The 20796-nt window shown below is 45.3% G+C and overlaps 2 protein-coding genes across 3 annotated transcripts; one reads left to right on the top strand and one right to left on the bottom strand.

Moving 5' to 3' along the window:
* Positions 1-15202: 15202 nt before the first annotated feature.
* LOC109782507 (uncharacterized) lies at positions 15203-17313 on the top strand. Of its 2 annotated transcripts, XM_020341129.4 has the most exons (3): positions 15204-15579; positions 16784-16801; positions 16898-17313. In XM_020341129.4, the coding sequence occupies exons 1-3, from the start codon at positions 15249-15251 to the stop codon at positions 17080-17082; spliced, it is 534 nt and encodes a 177-aa protein (XP_020196718.1). In that variant the 5' UTR covers positions 15204-15248; the 3' UTR covers positions 17083-17313. The 2 variants fall into 2 exon arrangements, with proteins under 2 accessions (XP_020196719.1, XP_020196718.1); XM_020341130.4 differs by lacking the exon at positions 16784-16801 and having other exon boundaries at positions 15203-15579.
* Positions 17118-18370, bottom strand: LOC109782506 (transcription factor WRKY19). Its single transcript, XM_020341128.4, has one exon. It carries the CDS (start codon positions 18244-18246, stop codon positions 17503-17505), a length of 744 nt encoding a protein of 247 aa, XP_020196717.1. The 5' UTR covers positions 18247-18370; the 3' UTR covers positions 17118-17502.
* Between the last annotated feature and the right edge of the window lie 2426 nt (positions 18371-20796).

The raw sequence follows: 20796 nt of genomic DNA, 5'->3' as shown, positions 1-20796 counted from the left end.
TATAGCATGGTTTAGGGTGACCTATTTAACATAATAGTGCTATATGTTTGCATTTCTTGAACTGTCAGTAGGAACCTATATACCGCAAAATATTTGTATGTCCCCTATGGAAGGTTTTAGATAGTCAATTGATTTTGTCCCATCCGACTATCATGCAGTCTGACTTCAGATGACTATGTTTTTCAGGGTGAATTGAGTTCAGAGCTTTGAGCTGCAGTGGTGCTATTCTTTATCATTTGGTATGTCATTACTTCCTACCTACTTGAATTTCTGTATTCCCAATTCATTCTTCATACCTCTCAAATTATCTCCACTACACACAATGTGTTGCCTCTTCTTAACGTCCACTAAATCTCCATCATGATTCCTTTTCCTGCCTTGATCACCATCAAAAACAAGAATTCCCATGCATAGAAAAGATATTCTAATAACACTAAAAATATAAAAAATTAACCAAACTTTAATAAATGAATCATCGTATGAATAGAGTACTCACACCTATTATCTAAGTATTTTTTAATATGCTTAATGAATTGTGGATGGACAAAAAACGACTTCCCTTAGCCTTGCAACCATTCCATCCGCTTTGAAGTGAGCTACAGAGCAAAAATCTCGAGTGCCAAACCTATTTACTTCCTCCTGGGTGCTCATATTATCAATCTACCGAAGCACAACATTTGAAGTCAGTCCAAGGATATTAGTTGGATTTGTCCAAAAACTTATTAAAGTATTTTTTTTGTAAAAATGACTAAGGCCAAATATTAAGTAACACAGGTCCTTACCCATACAAAGAAAAGTACATTTTTATTCGAATAATGCTAAAATATGAAAGATAACAGAATTGCAACACATTACTGGACACCAAAAATTTCTGTATTTTTAGACAATAGTATTGAACAAGCACAAAGTTGCATATGTACTGCATAAAAAACGAATAAACAAACCATGAGGAAGAAAGCACCCACTGCTGACCTGAGTCACACAGGCGCACCTCCTCCACCCTTGGACGGCTTCCAGCGTCACCGGAGGGACAATGTCCACATCGTTGACATCCTTCTCCACCACCTTACATGCAGCTTTTCCCACACTTCGGTGCGGCCAACACAGACCAGATCCTCTCCGGCCTTTCACCTGAAGCCTGTTGGTGCATACCTTATATGCCTGAGTACTTGTCCGACTTATTTTGCAATGCAATTTATTTGTCAGCTGGTGCATTTGGCTGAGAGAAACCAGCACGTACAAGCTAGCCAAGCTAAGCTAATCATTCTCCCAGTCATCTTCACAATTTTGCTTCATTCGTAGTGGTAACCTCAAGGCTTTGGCATATGCTAATGAGGTGATTGAAGAATCCTGCAATTCTGATACAATATTTTTCCTGTCAGAGCTAATTATGCGCCAAAACATATTGTCAGCATTTTTCTTGAACCAAGATCTGTAATCCTTGCTAATTTTTCCTCCTTTTCTTGCATATTCAGAACCCAACCGGCCTAAGTGGAACGTTGACCTTCAGTACACCCTATAGTATTGAGTATAGAACTTCAATACGATATTTAAGAAGAAATGTCAGTTTTTCTCTGTATCTTTAATGCAATCACTCACGTGACTGTCCCTCGACAAAAATCAATAGGTTTTATATCATGCAAGTACAATCTTCTCCTTCAAAAATAGAGCATGTATGTCTGTCAGAAATAAGTACTCCCTCCGTAAAGAAATATAAGAGCGTTTAGACCACTAAAGTAGTTATCTAAATGCTTTTATATATCTTTACAGAGGGGGTACATAAGGAAGAGAAATATATCCGAGAGAGGATTCCTACTTGGTACATGCCATTATATATGGACACTTCATATGAAGAGTACGCCAAAAAATTAGTAGTTTGTATCTGCAAGGCCAACTCCTTGTTAATTAATTTATAACCCATTTGGCACAGGTCAAAACGATCTTATACCGAGAATATTTCCAGGCAATAACAAGGAAATCTGACCCATATCTGTAGCAGAAGAATATTGATTAATGCTTGCACCCATTTGGTGGTGCCCTGTAGCAGAAGAATAAGGATCTGATAATGTCGGAACCCTCTATCCAAAACTCATCACGTACACCAAAGAAGTCTGCATAGGAACAAGTGGTTGCTTTCCTTGTCCCATCGAGCACAAGAACAAGATTACAAGGCAATATTATTAATATTATTAATTGGCAACTTGCAAAGTCACAAATCCGAGGCAATATTATTAATATTTGACTTGTTGAATAAACATAATCAGTTGCTAACATCGAAAGATAAATATTTGTACAAGAACACGGAAGAGCACCAAATTGTCTGTAGCAAAAGAGTAAATCCTTTATCTTATTCAAAACCCGCCAGCTTCTTAAGAGCGGACTTCAGCCTGTAAGGACTTCCTTATAGACGATGTTCTTCATCGAGGTTTGTAAGGACAAGGCAGGTCTATTTCGCTTCTTAGGTTTACCGCTTTGCTTCTTGGCATTCTCCTTCTCCTTCTCCTTCTCAATGAGGATCTTTATGTTTCTCTTTGCGGTGGCTCGAGACAGTGCGACATAGAGTTGACCATGAGAGAACACAGGATTAGGTAGGTACACGCCAACAATCGGAATCGTCTGGCCTTGAGCCTTGTTAATCGTCATAGCAAAGCTAAGCCTTACAGGAAATTGCTTCCTCTTGAACTTGAATGGAAACATGCCGTTGTCAGACGGGCATAGGGGTATTCGAGGAAGGAATACCCTCCTACCTGCGTGTTGTCCGATCACGATTTCTGCGTCGATGGCGTTCCTCTCGAAACCTCGCACCACAAGCCTCGTCCCGTTACACAGACCATTAGCCGGATCAATGTTCCTCAGAAGTATGACGGGGCAGTTGAGCTTCAGTTTGAGTGCATGCGGAGGCAGACCGTTGGGAGTCAATCCATTTAGGAACTCGGGAGCGTAGTAGCCATACGGGTCGTCTTCTGCACTGTCAAAGCTATGGTAGATTACTTCTTCTCCCCGAAAACGCTCTACCATGCGTATGTTTATCTTGTCGACGTTGTCGTTCGTGGTGGAGAGGATTGCGCGTGAAGTCATGTAATTCGGATCGGACATGTTGTCATCTAGTCTGGGAAACACATGGTCAATCAGCTTCTCCAGGTCATCACCCTCGCCTGTAGACAGCACACAAATATCTTCAGGGAGTCGTATGTTTCCTTGATCGTCAACTTCCTCAGTGCCATTGCCTACCCTTAGCAAGTAATCCGCAAACCAGGTGTCATTATGAGCCCTCATGTTGGTGACGAGCCTTAGCTGGCGCATACCCTTCCAGAGGTGTGAACTTCGAAGGGTTGCATCGATTATCTGACCCCGGGACCCCCTCCTGACGACCGGAAGCACCTGCCTGAAGTCCCCGCCAAACACAACAGTTTTTCCTCCAAAGGGTCGGTCCCATCTTCCCATGATGTCGCGCATGCTGTTGTCAAGTGCCTCGACCGCCTGTCGCTTAGTCATGGTGGCCTCGTCCCATAGTATCAATGAGGCCATCCTCAGTAGCTTGGCGGTACCACTCTGTTTCGTGAAGGTGCATGAGGCGCCATCGTCGCAGCTCAATGGGATCTTGAACCTCGAGTGGGCAGTCCTGCCTCCAGGCATGATAGAAGCGGCGACGCCTGACGTCGCGGTAGCGATAGCGATGTTTCCCTCGCTTCGAACCTTGGCGAGCAGCGCCCTGTACAGGAAGGTCTTCCCTGTACCTCCCGGTCCATCAACAAAGAACACACCCCCATCAGCGCGTTCAACAGAAGCTAGTATCTCGTCGTATGCAACCCTCTGCTCCAAGTTTAGCGACGAAGCCAATTTAGTGTCGTTGATGTCAAAATCGACGTTGGATTCCTCGATCACTTCTCTGGCCTCTCCCTCGGTTGGGTCGAATGCATCGTCAATGCATGGAAGAGAGAAATCAGCTATGTCTTTGCCCATGGACTGCAACATACCCCTAATGTCAAGCAACACCATCTGTTCCACCTCAATCGGGCACGTGTGTGATCGCCGATAGTCATCAGACATAGGCTCGAAGTGCCTATCCCATAAACCACGCACGTCGCCTGGCTCACAGTGCACCAAAATTGTTGCGAAGAGCCTCCTGAGCGAACATGGCATCGCCCACTGCTCTGCCTCAGTAAGACAGTCGTCGAGCGTGTTATCTGCCTCGATGAGTCCCAACCTTTCAGCAGCCTCTCTAAAGCTCCCGCATAGCCTACCGTCCACGGTGAGCAGGTCCTCATAGATGTCTTGCCAGCAACATGGTTTAGCAGCACACGCAGATAGTATCGCCCCCCCTCGGCAGGATTGGCAGACACAATTCGACCTATCTGATAACGCTCCACCCGCTCTTTCCAATACTTCTTACCCTTCTGCCATGTAAACCTTCCAGGAAAATCCTTGTACAATATATTCCTAGCCCACGGGTGGTTTTGGTTAGCTTTGAAATACTCTGTCAACATGGATTTGGAAGCTTTCTCAGAGGCGACTACGTCGGTCAAGTCAGCTTGCTCATTGAATGCCACCCTGTGCATATTCGGGAGATGAAGAGGCAACTGTAGGACAGACGGGTCATTGGCACACAAGGGGAAGCCAAATATCCTCCACATCGCCTCTGGAGGAGTAACCCACCTCGCGTCTACGTATCTTTTGATCTCATCAATGTTACCATCAGCGTCAGGCTGGTCGATGCTGAAAGAAGCCCTATCATGGCCCTTGTATATGTACTTGTAAAGGTATTTGACGGCCTTTATGCTGGAGCAAACCTCAACGTTTATGTGGCAATTGAACATCTGCAGCAGGTAAGGGTTATACGGCACAACCCATCTGTTGTCCAACATTTTACCCCGGACCTTAGCCTGCCGACCATTATCTCGACGACGATAAACAGGGTATGAGTCCTTGCTCTGTGCCGTGTTTTCATTGAACGACCGCGGGTATCTGCACTTGCACTCGTTCTGTTGCATGCAAACATTTTTGGGGCTGAGAGCACCGCATGGTCCATGCATCATATGTTTCACCACCAAGGCGTGGAGTTCAGGATACTTTTGCTTGTCTGGGAGCTCGGCAGAAATGAGTCGGTCGTACTGCTTTGGAACGACAAGCTTATAGGCAGAATCCATGATCAACAAAAAGTGTGCGTGGGGGAGGCCCCTCTTTTGGAACTCGACTACATATACATGTGCAACAACAACACCCAGGATATTCTTCTTGAACAACATCTCTTTCATAGCCTCTAGCTTGCCATGGAACACACGAGCCACAAGATCAGGTCGGTCTTGCGTTGTCTGACCAGGAAACAACTCATTCGTTATCTCTTCCCAGTTAGGGTTGCAGGTCACGGTCAAGAAGATGTCAGGCTTCCCGTAAGTATGGACAATTGCCATGGCATCCATATGCCTCCGCTTCATGTCGCGGTCGCCACCTGGGTACGTTCCAGGTAGCACTATCCTTACTCCAACAGCGCTTGCCCGGGTCTCCCCGGATGTAATTGCATCAACAACTCCTTTATACAGGTCGGCACGGATCTTTGTTTGGTTCTTCCTGTACCATTTCAACCTACAACTCTCAATCTTGATGTACATGTCCACCCCCCATTGCTGGAGCAATCGTGCTCCACAGAGTATGGGATTGAATATCCCAGGTCGTGTCTGGAGCATGTAACAGTAGTAGTCTCTCACCGAGACGCATAACCTGCTATTCCCCTCTGCACGTGGATGAGTAACGCAGACATTAGGATTCATATGAGAAGTATACAATTCATCTAAACGACAGAATATGCATAAGGCTTACCTGCATCCTCATCATCATCATCATCACCTCTACCTCTTGGTTGTTGCACAACCGGCCAAGGGACATCACGTTTAGGAAGTTTCGGGTGCCAACCGAGCTCCCCCCTTGGGTAGAAGAGTGGGTAAGAGAGAGGGTCATACGAGCCAGCCGTCACATGTATACTGTGCCTCTGGTTGTCATTCCCGCAAAGTGTAATCCTACGATCGAACCTCTTTGCTAGGTCAGTGCCCTCCACCCAAATTGCAGCGACATCCGATGACAGAGGTCTATTATACTTCTGTTGGTCTAGTCTCTGGTCAGTGTTGAGGTCTATCCTGTAATCGTCGAGGTTGTCCCTGTGCGCACCCAAACTCCTAAACTGCTGGGAGTACGGGTTTTCCCTGAGTATGTCCACTAACTTTTTGACGACATCTTGGTCTAATTGCTCGGTGGCAGCCTTGCGATGGGTTAAGCCTGGATCGTCGTCGTAGAAGTACAACTGTAGATGATCTGGACGTGATGTTGGCCCGAAGGAATGAATGTTGTGGTAGATGGTGCCGTGCGCCCGGAACGTGTACACCCCAGACTTCATGTTTGTGTAGCTTTCATCAAGGCTGACGCCGAGGGTTGTGAAGGAGAAGTGGCCGTTGAAGAATCGTATGTTATCCCGAAAATGCCTTGAGTCTGAATCCATGCTAGACCAAAGCCTCATTAGCTCCGGGACGGGCTCCGGTTGCTTAAGCTGGATCTGCCCACTGCGACAGCAGAATCCCGGGGCCTCAGACACAAACTTCTTGGCCTTGCAGTGATCGCAATTTGCGGCGTGCTTCAGGATGTGTGTGTGGTCTGGGAGGTTTGAGTAGACATAGTCCAATGGATCATGGTCGACATAGGTATTGTGTCTTGTGTCACCCAATTCGTCGTGCTCCACGTCATCAGGATCTGAGCCTGCAAACAATTTTTATAATTAGTGTGATATTTCAAACGGGTGCATGTTGCTCAAGTGGGTGTACATACCTTCACCAGCAAACAGGTAATACTCGTCGTCAAAGAGGCTATCAGGGTTGACATTATCATTCATGAGACGACTCAGGTAAGCGTCCATGTCGTCTGCTCAGGTGCGGAACCAATAAAAGAGGGTTCAGTCTCAAGGGACGCAAGGAGAGTAAGGATGGGAGTTTTACCTTCACTTCTGATCGTGTACTCCGGCGTGCTAGATGAGGTCGAGGCACCATGTGCTTCCACGACGGTAGGTTGTCCAGTTGAGCTCATTTTCGGAATGGAGATGGACCTGACGGTTGGGGTCATCACCCTACCTGCAAACTTTTCATTACGTCGATCGCGTAGAACATTCCTTTCACCATGCGCTACCTGCGTAAATTTTTTTTGCTTCACAATTTTCTGTTGACGCATCTTTGCCACCACACCACCCTTGCTAGCTCGCTCTCTCCTCCCAGGCGCTGCTCTGGACTCATGACTTTGCCCGTCCACTCCATTATCCGCTATTGTACCTTCGATCAGGTCGCCATCTACAGCACCATCACCGAAGGTTCTGCTTAGGTATGCACCTACAACACTATACATCATTATTTATATCTCATGAATTATTACATGATGAAAGATGATCGTTGATAGGATATGTACCATCGGTTTCGGTGTTGCGAATGTATGTGGGGGCCGCATTGACTGTAGGAGCATGATCTATTTGTTCACTGTCGAATTGTTGCGTGAGGGCTGAAAGTGTGAGAGTCGGACAATGTGTGTGAGGGTTGGACAATGTGCTACTTAGATCTGGACGTGGCATTGCGATCGATTCAGCACATGGCATGTATTTCTTTGCAGCATACTTTGCCTTTCTCTTTGCACTTGACTCCCCCCTTTCATCCTCAGTCATGGTTTTAGGGTGTTGCACGCGCCATTCTTGCAACATCTGATTTTTTTCTTCAAGATCGATCGTTCCGTCCCCCACTTTTCTCCGATAACTTGCTCGCCTCCGCGCGTTTCTCTGCTCAGTTCAAGCTGTTTTTCATCTAGTTGCTTGCTGGCTGCCTCCTCTTTTTTCTTTCGATAAGCAGCTCTCCTCCGAGCCTTCATTTGCTCTTTTTTCTCGTCAAGGTCCACCGAGAATGGTTCACACCCATTAGTGATATCACCGAGAGGTAGCAGGGGAATATTTTGCATATCTGCACGTAGGGTTTAGGGTCTTCATTGACCAAGAATATTTCATGTACTACACAAACGCTTACTTTATATATATGCACGGTCAGGTTAAACAATGATGTATAGCTAAATGATCAGGAATTGTATGTTAACACAGTGGTCAACTATTGGTCAATTATTTTTATTCTCTATTCTTGGTCAATTATTCGTGGGGTTGGGGTGAGGAAACATATGTCGCCTACATTATTCACTAAGAAAGTATACATACGGTCAGTTTATAGCTGAAACATAAACATCCTTACCTGATATCGAAAGGGCAGAAAGATTTTCATCTTTTTGCTTGCTGGCTGCCTCCTCTTTTTTCTTTCGATAAGCAGCTCTTCTCCGAGACTTTAGTTGCTCTTTTTTATCGTCAAGGTACACCGTGGTTGGTTGACACACATTAGTGATATCACCGAGAGGTAACCCACCCACATTCAGCATATCAGCATGTAACATCCTCCGCGCGTTTCTCTGCTCAGTTTGCTCGTCTGTTAAGTCACCCTTGTGTTCTTCCTCAAGCTGTTTTTCAACTTTTTGCTTGCTGGCTGCCTCCTCTTTTTTCTTTCGATAAGCAGCTCTTCTCCGAGACTTTAGTTGCTCTTTTTTATCGTCAAGGTCCACCGTGGTTGGTTGACACACATTTGTGATATCACCGAGAGGTAACCCACCCACATTCAGCATATCTGCATGTGAAATGATATTAAAATTATATTCTGGATGGAGGGAGTATATATAATATCATCGCAGTGCCTTCCCATAAAGCATTCTTACCTGATATCGTAAGGGCAGACAGATTTTTCCTCTTGTTGCTTGACGGTAGCCTCCTCTTTTTTCTTTCTATAAGCAGCTCGCCTCCGAGCTTTTATCAACTCTCTTTTTTCGTCAAGGTCCACATAGGATGGTTGATCTGCATTAGTGATATCACTGTGAGGATGGCGTGGAACATTATGCTGCCTCTCTTGCCAACTAACACGTTGCATGCGCGCTAGTTATTTTGTCAGATAACTGAGAGCTGGCAACGAATCTACATTATATAGTAATGAGATTGGAGGGTTGTCTGCATCATGTTAACATAACAATATATTGAACCGAAAAAAAAGGCAAAGTTGTAGGCACTTGGTCTTAACCTTTATACAACATAATACTTACCCGAAATCAGATTGGAAGGTTGATGAACATATGTCCTTTCACAATCGCCCTATTCAAGTACCGTCCTGTCCGAGTGAGTAATATGGACTCCTACAAGTCACACGCTTGATCTATTAGAATCGGTTCTGCCCAAGTCTGTTAGGTTTGATTTATCACATAAAAAGCATAAAAGCAATCTCAGTATATATAATATCATCGCAGAAACAAGGCAAAGTTGTAGGCACTTGGTCTTAACCTTTATACAACATAATACGTACCCGAAATCAGATGGGAAGGTTGATGAACATATGTCATTTCACAATCGGCCTGTTCAAGTATCGTCATGTCCGAGTGAGTAACATGGACTCCTACAAGTAACACGCTTGATCTATTAGAATCGGTTCTGCCCAAGTCTGTTAGGTTTGATTTATCACATAATGAAAACCATAAAAGCAATCTCAGTATATATGCACAGCCTTAGTACCTGGAATACTTGGGTAATTCTTGTGAACATCGTCGGCTCCAGGTATAACTCCTTGCATAGAGTCGTCACCAATTGGCCCCTCCATCGGGCCTGCAACATCTCCTGTGATGGTGTTTGACATGCATACCAAAATATGTAGCTCAACATATACAAGGAGGTTGATATATACCTGGAGTATCATATGTGTTATCACCATCGGTCTCAAGTATCATCCGTTCGGAGGGAGTAATATGGACTCCTAGAAGTAAAGATGTTGATACATTAGAATTGGGTGTGCCCAAGTCTGTTAGGTATGATTTTTCAACTAAAAAGGATAAAAATAAACCTTATACCTGGACTACGTGGGTAAATTTTGTCAACATAATCGGCTACGGGTATAATCATGTCGTTAGAGTCGTCAACACTTGTCCCCTCCATCGGGCCTGCAACACATATATAGTTGAACATATATATGTTTGACTTGTGTAGCACAATTTATAGGTGAACATATACCTGCAGGTACATGTGATGAAGTTGTCTGTTCCGCTGGCTTGCTGTGTGGAGTCCCCATATGTAACTACTAAAAAAAGACATGTCCAACAGATTGAGTCCATAAGGGCAGGATGTTACAGATTTATGAGTCTTGCTATATATATGAAAATAGAAAGACATGTCGAACAGACGTTGCTACTTTGCATTTTTTCTGAACTGAATCTGCTGGATACATGTTAAGAATCCAAGATGCTAAGATGTCATGTTCATCTTCCTGCAGGCAGATGAAGGCCGTCGAAGATCACAAGCGCAGCTTGCTATTCTACAGGTTTAGAATCTAGAAAGGTAACATATTTGGTGGGCGTCAGGTTTCATTATGTCCCTCCAAACCTGTCAGACATTGCCACTTTGCATTTTTTGTGAACTGACTCTGCTGGATACATGTTAAGAATCCAAGATGCTAAGATGTCATGTTCATCTTCCTGCAGGCAGATGAAGGCCGTCAAAGATCACAAGCGCAGCTTGCTATTCTACATGTTTAGAATCTAGAAAGGTAACATATTTGGTGGGCGTCAGGTCTCATTATGTCCCTCCAAACCTGTCAGACATTGCCACTTTGCATTTTTTGTGAACTGACTCTGCTGGATACATGTTAAGAATCCAAGATGCTAAGATGTCATGTTCATCTTCCTGCAGGCTGATGAAGGCCGTCGAAGATCACAAGCGCAGCTTGCTATTGTACAGGTTTAGAATCTAGAAAGGTAACATATTTTCATGCGAACTTACCTATTATTTATCTTCCCATTGTTGTGTTCATTGATTCATATGCGGTTGTGCTATTCTGACAAGTTTGGAGGGACACAATTCTACTTTGCTGATTGTTTCATTACTAATCCGAGAATTGTTTCATTACTAACGCGCTGTCGCGGGCATGTGATCCAGGTTGTTATGCTGATTGATGCAACTATGCTGATTGATGCAACTACAAAACTACTGATTGATGCAACTATGCTAATTTGTGATATGCTGATTGATGCAACTATGCTGATTGATGCAGCTGATTGATGCAACTATGCTGATTGATGCAACTACAAAACTACTCTCAAGGACTGCTCTGAACCTCAAATTGTGATATGATGATTGATGCAACTATGCTGTACTGTTTCAGTGTCTCTTAAAAGTAGACATAACAGAAGTCTGGCATTTTAGGTCACGGAATTAGGCGTTTTAGGTCACGGAAGTCTGGCATGGCTGCATCTATTTTGAACACGATCCGTACACGTAGACATAACAAAGAAAGAAAACATGTGTGTTTATACCAGGGGTTGAAACCGTACAGCGTCGCCGATCTAGATTCTGCCAGCGGCGGCGGCCCAGTCGAGTCGTTCGGCGGGCGGCGCCCCGCGATCTAGAAGCCTGCAGCGGGCGGCGGCCCGGTCGAGTCGTTCGGCGGCGGCGGCGCTGTGGAGTCGTTCCGCGGCGGCGGCGCCGTGGAGTGCGCGGCGATCGTGATCTGGGCGTCTGGGCGAGGTGGGGGGCGATCGTGATCTGATCTGGGCGTCAGGGCGTCAGGGCGAGGTGGGGGGCGATCGTGGGTGGGCGTGGGGTGGGGGTAAACCGGTTGAAAAAAAACCTGTCGAAAATAAACCGGTTGAAAGTGGGGGGACTATTCAACCAACTCAGACATTAGGAGTAGAGACTTTTGAGACTAATCTGTCATAGGCCTTAGCTATCTTATGGATATCATCTACTGGTGAGAAGTTGTTGTTGGCCGCATGGAAGAAACAAAAAGATGAAATGAGGTTTCCATGTGGGATCAAGCTCGTTTGAGGGATTAAGTTTAGGTGAAGGTCTAGATGCGCCAAAAGTTTAGTTGTTTACATATTAGAACTTAAATGGTAGAAAGAAGTTTACGGAATTAAAGGCTAGAGATGCTCTAATTGTATTTAAAAGTAGGCACTGTCCCTAAACTAAACTGCCAATGATAAGCTAAATAAAATACTCTCTCTGATTCATTAAGTAGTGTATATCAATCCTTTGTAAAAGTCAAGCTTTACAAACTTTAACCCAAGTTTGTAAAAACTATATATATATATATATATATATATATATATATATATATATATATATATATATATATATATATATATATATATATATATATATATATATATATATATATATATATATATATGAATATACATTTCATGATGTATCTAATGATATGTATTTGATATTTTAGATGTGGATTTTTCTCCGCAAACCCGATCAAACTTTGTAAAGTTTGACTTAAATAAAGTTATATGCACCGCATTATAAAATGGAAGGGTTACATTTTAAGTCATTAATGAACTCTATGGTAGTGCTAACATTGGTTTAAGTGTTGAATGGAGGGGTAAAATAATTTGATTTTCTTTATATATACTGAAAAATACTAATACATGTTTTAGGTTGGACGAAGAAGACAAACATGTTGTAGTGGAGATTGGAAGTCGCCATGCCAAAGGGCAAGTCATTGGAAATGAGTGAGAGAAGACAAGGGCCTCCCGTGACACCGCGGCTACAAAAATGTCCTCCACATGGACGGGCATTTTATCGATGAGGGAGAACAAAAAAATGAGAGGTACAAGTTCATGTTGGATGCGCAAAAGGAGAGGATGGACTGGGACCGGAAGAGAGCGGAGAAGAAGCTGGAAATTCAGAGGAAGAAGATTGAGTTCGAGAAGTAAGAGGTGGCGATCAAATGGGAGTTTGAGAAGGCAAAGACATTTAGAGAGATTGGGCTTGAGAAGGAGAGGCTGCAAATCACATGGGACGCGGAGGTTGCAAAGATAAGGTTGGCGGACGAAAGCCTCTTTGAATAAGCATGCAAAGAAGTGGCTTGTGGAGAAGAAGAAGAAGAAGAAGAAGGGGATCAACGACCGTAAGGAGTACGAGGTGGTGAGGGCGGCTACAGAAGCAGCGGAGCATGCGGCAAGGATGCAGGCGGAGCATGCGGCCCGGATGTAGGCGGAGTAGGGCATGGATGGCGTCCAACGAGTGATTCTATCAACCAACGAGTCATCCGTCACGCTCGCATATTGATTTCATTTTGGCATGTTTGAATTATTAAACTATGATTTGTTTTGCTTTGTCGTCTTTGTTTCGAACTGTTGAATTGGGATGATTTGTATCATATGATCGACGTGCATGGATTTGAGGATCCAAATTTGAGGTGTGTGGATATGCGGCAACCCAAATGAGAAGCCGCCCGGCACTGTCCACGGACACGCCCGGACACGCAAGGGCCGGGATCGGATGTGCCAAATCCGGCTGTAGGTGCTCTAAAATACTCTCTCTGATTCATTAAGTAGTGTATATAGATCCTTCGTAAAAGTCAAACTTTACAAACTTTGACACAAATTTATAAAAACAAGATTTATATATATGAAAATACATTTCATGATGTATCTAATGATATGATATTTTAGATGTGGATTTTTCTCCACAGACCTGATCAAAGTTTGTAAACCTTGACTTAAAGAAAATTATATGCACCGCATTATAAAACAGATGGGGTACATTTTAATTCGAATGAACTCCGTGGCAGTGCTAGCATTGGTTTAAGTGTTGAATGGAGGGGTAAAATAATTGGAATTTCTTTATATATACTGAAAAAATACTGATACTTTTTTTGAGGCAATGAAAAATACTGACACGTGATGAGCGTGACCAAGCGCTGGGCTTACGGGCCAGCCCATTTCCGGGCGTCATCCCCCGGAGAGCAACGCGAGCCACCCAAACGGAGGGAGCACCACGACACGTTTACTAACGGGGTTGTGGCGTGCTGACCCGCGTGACGGACCCTCAAGCCTAGGCATGGCCCCTCTAGTGAAAGGGCCAGCCCGCGGCACATTTGGCCCATGTGTTTCGGCCTAATGGGCTTTTTATGCTATTTGGGCTTTTTCTCCCTATATAAAAAAGTAAAAAAAAAAAGACATGTCGTGTCGGCACATGGGCCTGCCCTCGCAGCCAGGCATGGCTCGTTTATATCCATGCCGGGCCAGGCGGGAGCTCCTATAGGGCGCATAAGGCGCCGGGAACGCAGCCAGCGCGCACCCCCCGCTCCCCCTTCGCGCCCTTCTGGGCCGGCCCATATGCGGGTCGGGACGCTGCCTGTTTCCTTTCTTCTTCAGTTTTTTGTTTTCCTTTTTTTCAATAATTCGGGATATTTAAAAAGTTGCTAATTTTAATAAACCAATCATGCTTTCAAAATAAATAAATCATAATTACAGAAAAATGCTCTGGAATTCATAAACTGTTCACGAATTTGTAAAAAAATGTTCACAAACTTAAAAAATGTTCATAATTTAAAAAAATTCAAACGAATATTCGCTAATTTGAAAAATGTTCACGAATTTGGAAAAAATGTTCACGATTCAAAAAAATGTTCACAAATTTGGAAAAAAATGTTCGCTAATTCCAATTATGTTCACGAATTTGAAAAAAATGTTCATGATTTTGAAAAAGTAGTCTTTAATTTTAAAATGTTCACTATTTCAAAAAAATGTTCATGATTTGAAAAACATGTTCATGGCTTAAGAGAATTTTCACAAATTTCTACAAAAAAGTGTTCACGATTTGAAAAAACATGTTCGTGAGTTTTTTAAAAATGTTCACAGTTTCAAAAAAATGTTCATGATTTAAGAGTAACGATTTAGTAAATGTTCATCATTCAAAAAAACGGTTTTAGAAACAAATCCCGAATTAATAGATTTTCGGAAATTGAAAAACAAGAATAAAAATGAAAAAATAAAACTAAAGAAAAAATGAAAGGAAAACAAAAAAAACAAAAAAAAATAAAAACAAAAACAAAAACCCGGTTCAGGGAAGGTTCTAGAACCTTCCCAAAACCGGTTGGGGTTAACCCCTAAATGGGCCGGCTCATAGAAACAGCAGCGAGCAAGGGGGTACGCGCCACGGCGCTACGCGGCGACCTACGCGCCGTATAGGCCCGGCCTGCGACAGGCCGAGCACGCGTCCTCATGGGCTGGCATGCGGCCCAAGGCCCACTTGGCCAGCTTTGGCGCTGGGCTTACGGGCCAGCCCATTTCCGGGCGTCATCCCCCCGGAGAGCAACGCGAGCCACCCAAACGGAGGGAGCTCGCCCTTCCTTCCCCGCGCCGAAATGCTGGCCGCCACCGCCGCCTGCCGCGCGCCGGCGCGGCCGCTCCCCGCCGCGCGTCCCGGCAGCAGCTACCTCCTCGGGCGTGTCCTTCTCCCCAAATGGAGAGCGCCGGCGGCGAGGAGGAGGGGACGGAGCGCGGCGGTGCGGTGCGGGCTGCTCCCCGTGGACCCGTGGGCGCCCGGCGTGGACTCCCAGAGCATCGCGTCGCAGCTCTTCGCCGTGTCGCTGTTCCCCTACCTGGGGTTCCTCTACTTCATGACCCGGTCCAAGACGGCGCCGGGGCTCACGCTCTTCGGCTTCTACTTCCTCCTCGCCTTCGTCGGCGCCACCAGTACGCGTCCTCCTCCTCCTCCTCTTCCCTTTTCGTCTCGCTGTTTTCACTTGTCAATCTAGAGTAGTTGTTGTGGTTGGGGAGCGAAAATACCTGTATGTTTCGTGGTGAACATTGTCAGTATTCAGTACCACTACCAGAGCAGAGTGGTTAGATAACTGAATGTGAATGCTACTGGACAATTTGGCCACTATCAGAAGGTTAATTTTATATGTCTAGTGAGTACAGACGATGCTGTAGAAAATCATATGCATTTCATAATGAGAAAGTGAGAACTGTCTCAGTAATTACATGAATGGTGTGGCCAGACCAAAAAAATGTGCATGCATTATCTGGCTGTCAGATACTGGGATAGTGTGAACAACTCAAAATGCCATGGCACTCAGTTTACATCTGCAGAAAATGTGTTCTGGGTCGACAGAACGTTGCAAGTGATACTGGGATAGTGTGCTGAGGTGCGTGAACACGGGGAGTTTGTGGAATGAATGAACTTAAAACACAAAATGTTCATACACTCGGAACTCGGTAACAGAGCACCAATGCAAGTTTCTATATACTGTTCCAAAGCAAATGCCTGATAGTTTTAACGATGATTAACACAAGCGTGTATTTCCTCCATTCACAAATATAAGATGTTTTGATTATTTCAATATGGACTACATACGGGCTGAAATGAATGAACAAACACATTAAAACATGTCTATATACATCTGATTCAGAGAAAAGTTAGAACATCTTATATTTGCGAACGGAGGGGGCACAAAAAAATATTGATGCTGGTTTCTTTTGGAGCAATTTTCTGTACATAATTAAGGTCATTGTAGAAGACATATGATGGCTAATGAAAACTGGTTGGATTTTGTAGAACGAAGTAAGAAGGGAAAGGGATGTTGAAATCAGTAGGGTGCGTAATCAATGAAAATGTTACTGTGTGTGTGGCACAAACGAACCAATTTGTTACTCAATTTGTGAGCCTTGCATTTCTTTTTCCTGTTGGCAAAAAGCCTTGTCATTTGATTGGGATTTAACTGTCTGAACAAAATATGTGTATGTGTCCATCAGCTGTACACATAGGTCTCTTCTATTTCAAATTATTTAGTTTCTCGCTATTTAGCTAGCTAGGAGAAAATTACCTCATCTCACTTTATTAATTATTTCCCTTTTGTTTCATGCACATTGCACGGGTCTTTTATCCCCGGAGCAGTACCTGCTGGGATATATGGTAATTGCATCATATCATAAGTTTTCAGTGAATCTTACATACCTTGTCTGTATCCATACAATAAGTATTTACCGACACATCACCATCCTCTTCCAGCCAAAGTTCATTACGGGACCTCGCTGTCTAATGTGGACTTGCTGCACGGGACGGCAGAATCGCTTCTCACCCTCACCAATCTGTTCATCGTGCTTGGGCTGAGGGGAGCCTTGAGGAACTTGGACAAAGCAGAGGAGAGCAGTCCTGAAGCTCCCCAGGACAGCAAGGAGAAGAGTTCAGTATAGGTACTCTCATCAGTTACCCCACATGGTGCTTGTAAATTGTTGGAAACCTCTGGTTTTTTGGTGTGTGTAGTGATGACATTGTACTGTAGTGACTAGTGAGTGTACATTTCTGTTGCTCAACTAGCTTATGAAGCCCCTGCTGCTGTAATAAACTGCACAGATTTGTTTTGTGCATGTGCTAATCCATAATAAATTGGAGTTATGGAGCCGCTGCTCTTCAGAGTTTTTGTAGATCAATTTGGTGTTCTTCCAGCGGCCAGTGTATAACCACTACAGTTCTACTAGTGATGGTGCTATATCTATTCTAGATATAGCTTCCATTGCGATGAATGATCACGAGTCTGAATCTAAGTACTAGTGGGAATACAGTACGATAGTGGACACGGCGCCTACAGTCTTCTGAAACTCCGGTTAGGAAAACTACATATTCCAGAACAGCTCGTCGAACTCCATGTCAGCCCCGAGGCCGCCGCCGGCAGCGTAGCCGTAGTTGCCGGCAAGCTGGCACCAGGAGTTCCCCGGCGTGTAGCAGCCAGCCGGCGAGGAGGGAAACGAGGGCGGCATGAAGGGCTCTTCCGGCCACTGAATCCCTTCCGGCGCCACAGCCGGCGAGCTCTGCTGCTGCTGCTGTTCCTGGCCGAAGGAAGCAGGCGGCTGCTGATCCGTGCCGGCGAGGACAGCGGTGGCCTGGGCGCAGGTGTGCGCGCCGTGGTACACGACGTCGAAGAGCAGCGGGTCGGCGGCGGCGCGCTGCACCTGCTTGGTGGCCTGGCAGCCCTGCGAGTGCCGGTGCGTGCACCGGAAGTAGGCCCGCGGGTGCGGTGCGCCGAGGATGTCCTTCTGGCCGTACTTCCGCCAGCTGAGCCCGTCGTCGAGCGGCCCGAGGTCCTGCATCGACGCCACCCGGACCTGCACCCTCGCCGCCGCCGCCTTCCTGCCGCTCCTGACCTGGCCGTTCACGCTCGCCCTGCCGCCGGCATTGCCTCCGCGCGGGCCGCTCCCGGCGAGGCGCACGGCCCGGTCGACGGACGCGGCCAGCTCGGCGCAGAGCTCCCTGGCGGCGCCCGGCGCGCCCTGGTCGCCGTCCACCCGCACCTCCAGCTCCCTTGCCATGGCCAGCAGCCCGTCCAGCTCCGTCGCCAGCGTCGCGGTCGTGTCCTCCATGCCCGGCGCCTAGTCTAGCTAATCGATCAGTGGCTGGCGAGCATGAGACGTGAGCGTGCGCGTGTGCGTGCGTGCCTGGCCGGTGTTCGTTCTTGTGATGATGATGATGAGCTTGGAGGTGACAAGGGGGGAGGAGAAGGTTTTATAGGCCCGGGGCATGTATGACCGCTGATCAAGCACTGTTCATTTTTTGTTATAATAAAGAATCAAGTACTGTTCATGGCCGGGACGGGAAATGTAAAAAAAAAAATCTGGAGCTTGGTTTGACTGAAGACCGGAGAAAAGCGCGAGACTTTGAACCGAGAAGAAAAACAGAACCACGTCACGCTCGGACCGGTCCTAGTCTCCTGTCCTCTCCCTCCCTTCTGGTCCTGGGCAAGGCCACCACCATGGGGCCGCCATGAATATACGCTCTGGTCCTATTTAGTTATCATCGCCGCACTAACCAGCGGCGTCGCTCTCACCGGATCGCCTCGTTTGGACCCATCGACGCGGCGCAGGTGAACGGGCATGGCAATGAGTGGCATATGAAATGAAGTTCACCGCGCTTTTCCTGGAAGTTTCGCGGCCGCTGCCGTCCATGGACAGACAGTAACCGCGGGGGGGAAATCCGCCTGGCGTTGTGCCGCGCCGGTACGTGGCTTGGTGCCGTCATCTCATCGCCGGACGTGCGATCGATCCGCGCCGCGGCTGGGCGGAGGAAGATGCCCGGAAGGCGGCGCGCGCGGTTGGTTGCCGGGAAGTGAGCAGTGAAAGTGGGAAGCTTTTTTTAGGCTAGGGTAGAGCCAACTTGGCCCAGGGGCACGCACGATCGCCGTGTAGCAGAGCAAGGGAAGTTTGCGCCATGTGGACTTGGCGTGCCCCGCGTACGAACAGTGACCGGACTGGATAGTACGTACAAGCCGAGCGGCTAGTGTGCCGCGTGCCCACGGAAGGAGCCTCTGCACAGTCCCTGGACCTGGACCTGGACCGAGGAAGGCGCAATCAGCAGCCAGTCCGTGTGGTACACGGTATCGTGTTCGATCTTTCACCGTGGTTTTGTTCCCCGTTTGTTGCATCTTTGAGACTTGCAAGAGAGATGGCGTACATACAGGCCACAGCCTCCTGATGGATCGGTCCAACAAGAGAAGGGTTCAAAGTTCAAACGATGTGTGTAACCGGCCGGTCCTGGCCTACAGGGAGTAGGGTCGTCGAGCTAGCGAGTCACGTCGATCTGCTTTGACGCGGCGTGTGCAGTGCAGGTGAAGCCCGCAGTCGTCAAAAGGTTTTCTACATGGATGGACACGACGCGACCCCGGACGGATGCGCTGGGCTGGGAGACTCGGTTCGAAACACCAAATCAAAAGAATTCACCCCACACGACCTGAGATGAATAGATTTGAAACCAATTCATCAGAAGACGTTCCTGCCGACTACAAAGATGTCTGTGACGACTTTGCAAATCTCAAGATAATGTGCCGGCAGTATGTATGAACGTCTGTGTTGTTACCGCGTTCAAAAAATCACCGCACTCCTCCGGCGGCAGCGAGAGAAATAACTCGCTTGTTGGTAGCTCCCCTCGCCTAAAGCGCAGCGCGACCACGCTTGCTCAACATTATAGCAGTGTTTTCGTTTTTTTTTTCTCTCTGCTTTTTCTGTTAGGTTTCCTTATTCTTCGGGCAGGTTTTCTCTGTGTTCTTTCTTTGCCCGATTTTCATTGTTTGTAGTCAGGTTTCCTACTGTTTTCTACTTTTCTTTCCTTTTCTTTTCCTTTTTAGTATGCTTTTTATGTTTTTTATTTCCTCAGCGGTTTTCTATTATTTTCATTTTTTTCGAGTTATAATCATTTTTTCATTGGTTCACTTTCTTTTCTTCTCTATATGTTAGTTTTCTTTGTTTTTCGGTTTCTTTGTTTTCTTAGCCTTTTGCTTTTGCTTCTTTATCGATCTTCACTGATTTTGTCCTTTATTTCTTATTTTTTCTTTGCTTTTTTAGTTTCTTTCTTGTTTTTCATTGGGTTCTCTTTCTTTGTTTCTTTCTCCATTTCACTGTTTCTCAAATACACGATGTATGCTTTTTTCTTACATACAAGTTTTAAGCACTTTTTGTGCACATGGCAACCATTTTTCAAGCACACAGTAAATATTTTTTATGGGAATAAATATATTTTTCGCAAACAATGTAATTTTTTATATCAGGAACTTTTTATATACTTGTTTAATATTTTCAATACATAATTAAGTTTTTTAAATAAATTTTTATTCCTATTTTATTCAACATATGTTGTACAGTTTTTATATACATTAGGAACATTTTTTATACATGTTTCACATTTTTAAAATATATTATCAACATTTTTTCATACACATTGTATATTGTTTTTTTCAATATTTTTTATATACATGAGAAAAAACTATACAGACTTAACATTTTTCAGAATCTTGATTACATTTTTATATACATGTTCACCATTTTGTTCATACATATTGTATACTTTTTCTATCCATGTTTCGTATACATGACGAAAAATTCTATACATATTTAACATTCTTCAAATGCTTGAGTAATATT

This window comes from Aegilops tauschii, chromosome 1, assembly GCF_002575655.3.
Source record: "Aegilops tauschii subsp. strangulata cultivar AL8/78 chromosome 1, Aet v6.0, whole genome shotgun sequence".
Lineage (NCBI taxonomy): Eukaryota > Viridiplantae > Streptophyta > Magnoliopsida > Poales > Poaceae > Aegilops > Aegilops tauschii.
The sequence above is the reverse complement of the archived record's forward strand: the minus strand, read 5'-3'. Positions and strand labels throughout refer to the sequence as shown.

Excerpts from the sequence above, each read along its gene's own strand:
- LOC109782507 (XM_020341129.4), top strand. The coding sequence starts at position 15,249 with ATGCTGGCCGCCACCGCCGCCTGCCGCGCGCCGGCGCGGCCGCTCCCC.
- LOC109782506 (XM_020341128.4), bottom strand. The coding sequence starts at position 18,246 with ATGGAGGACACGACCGCGACGCTGGCGACGGAGCTGGACGGGCTGCTG.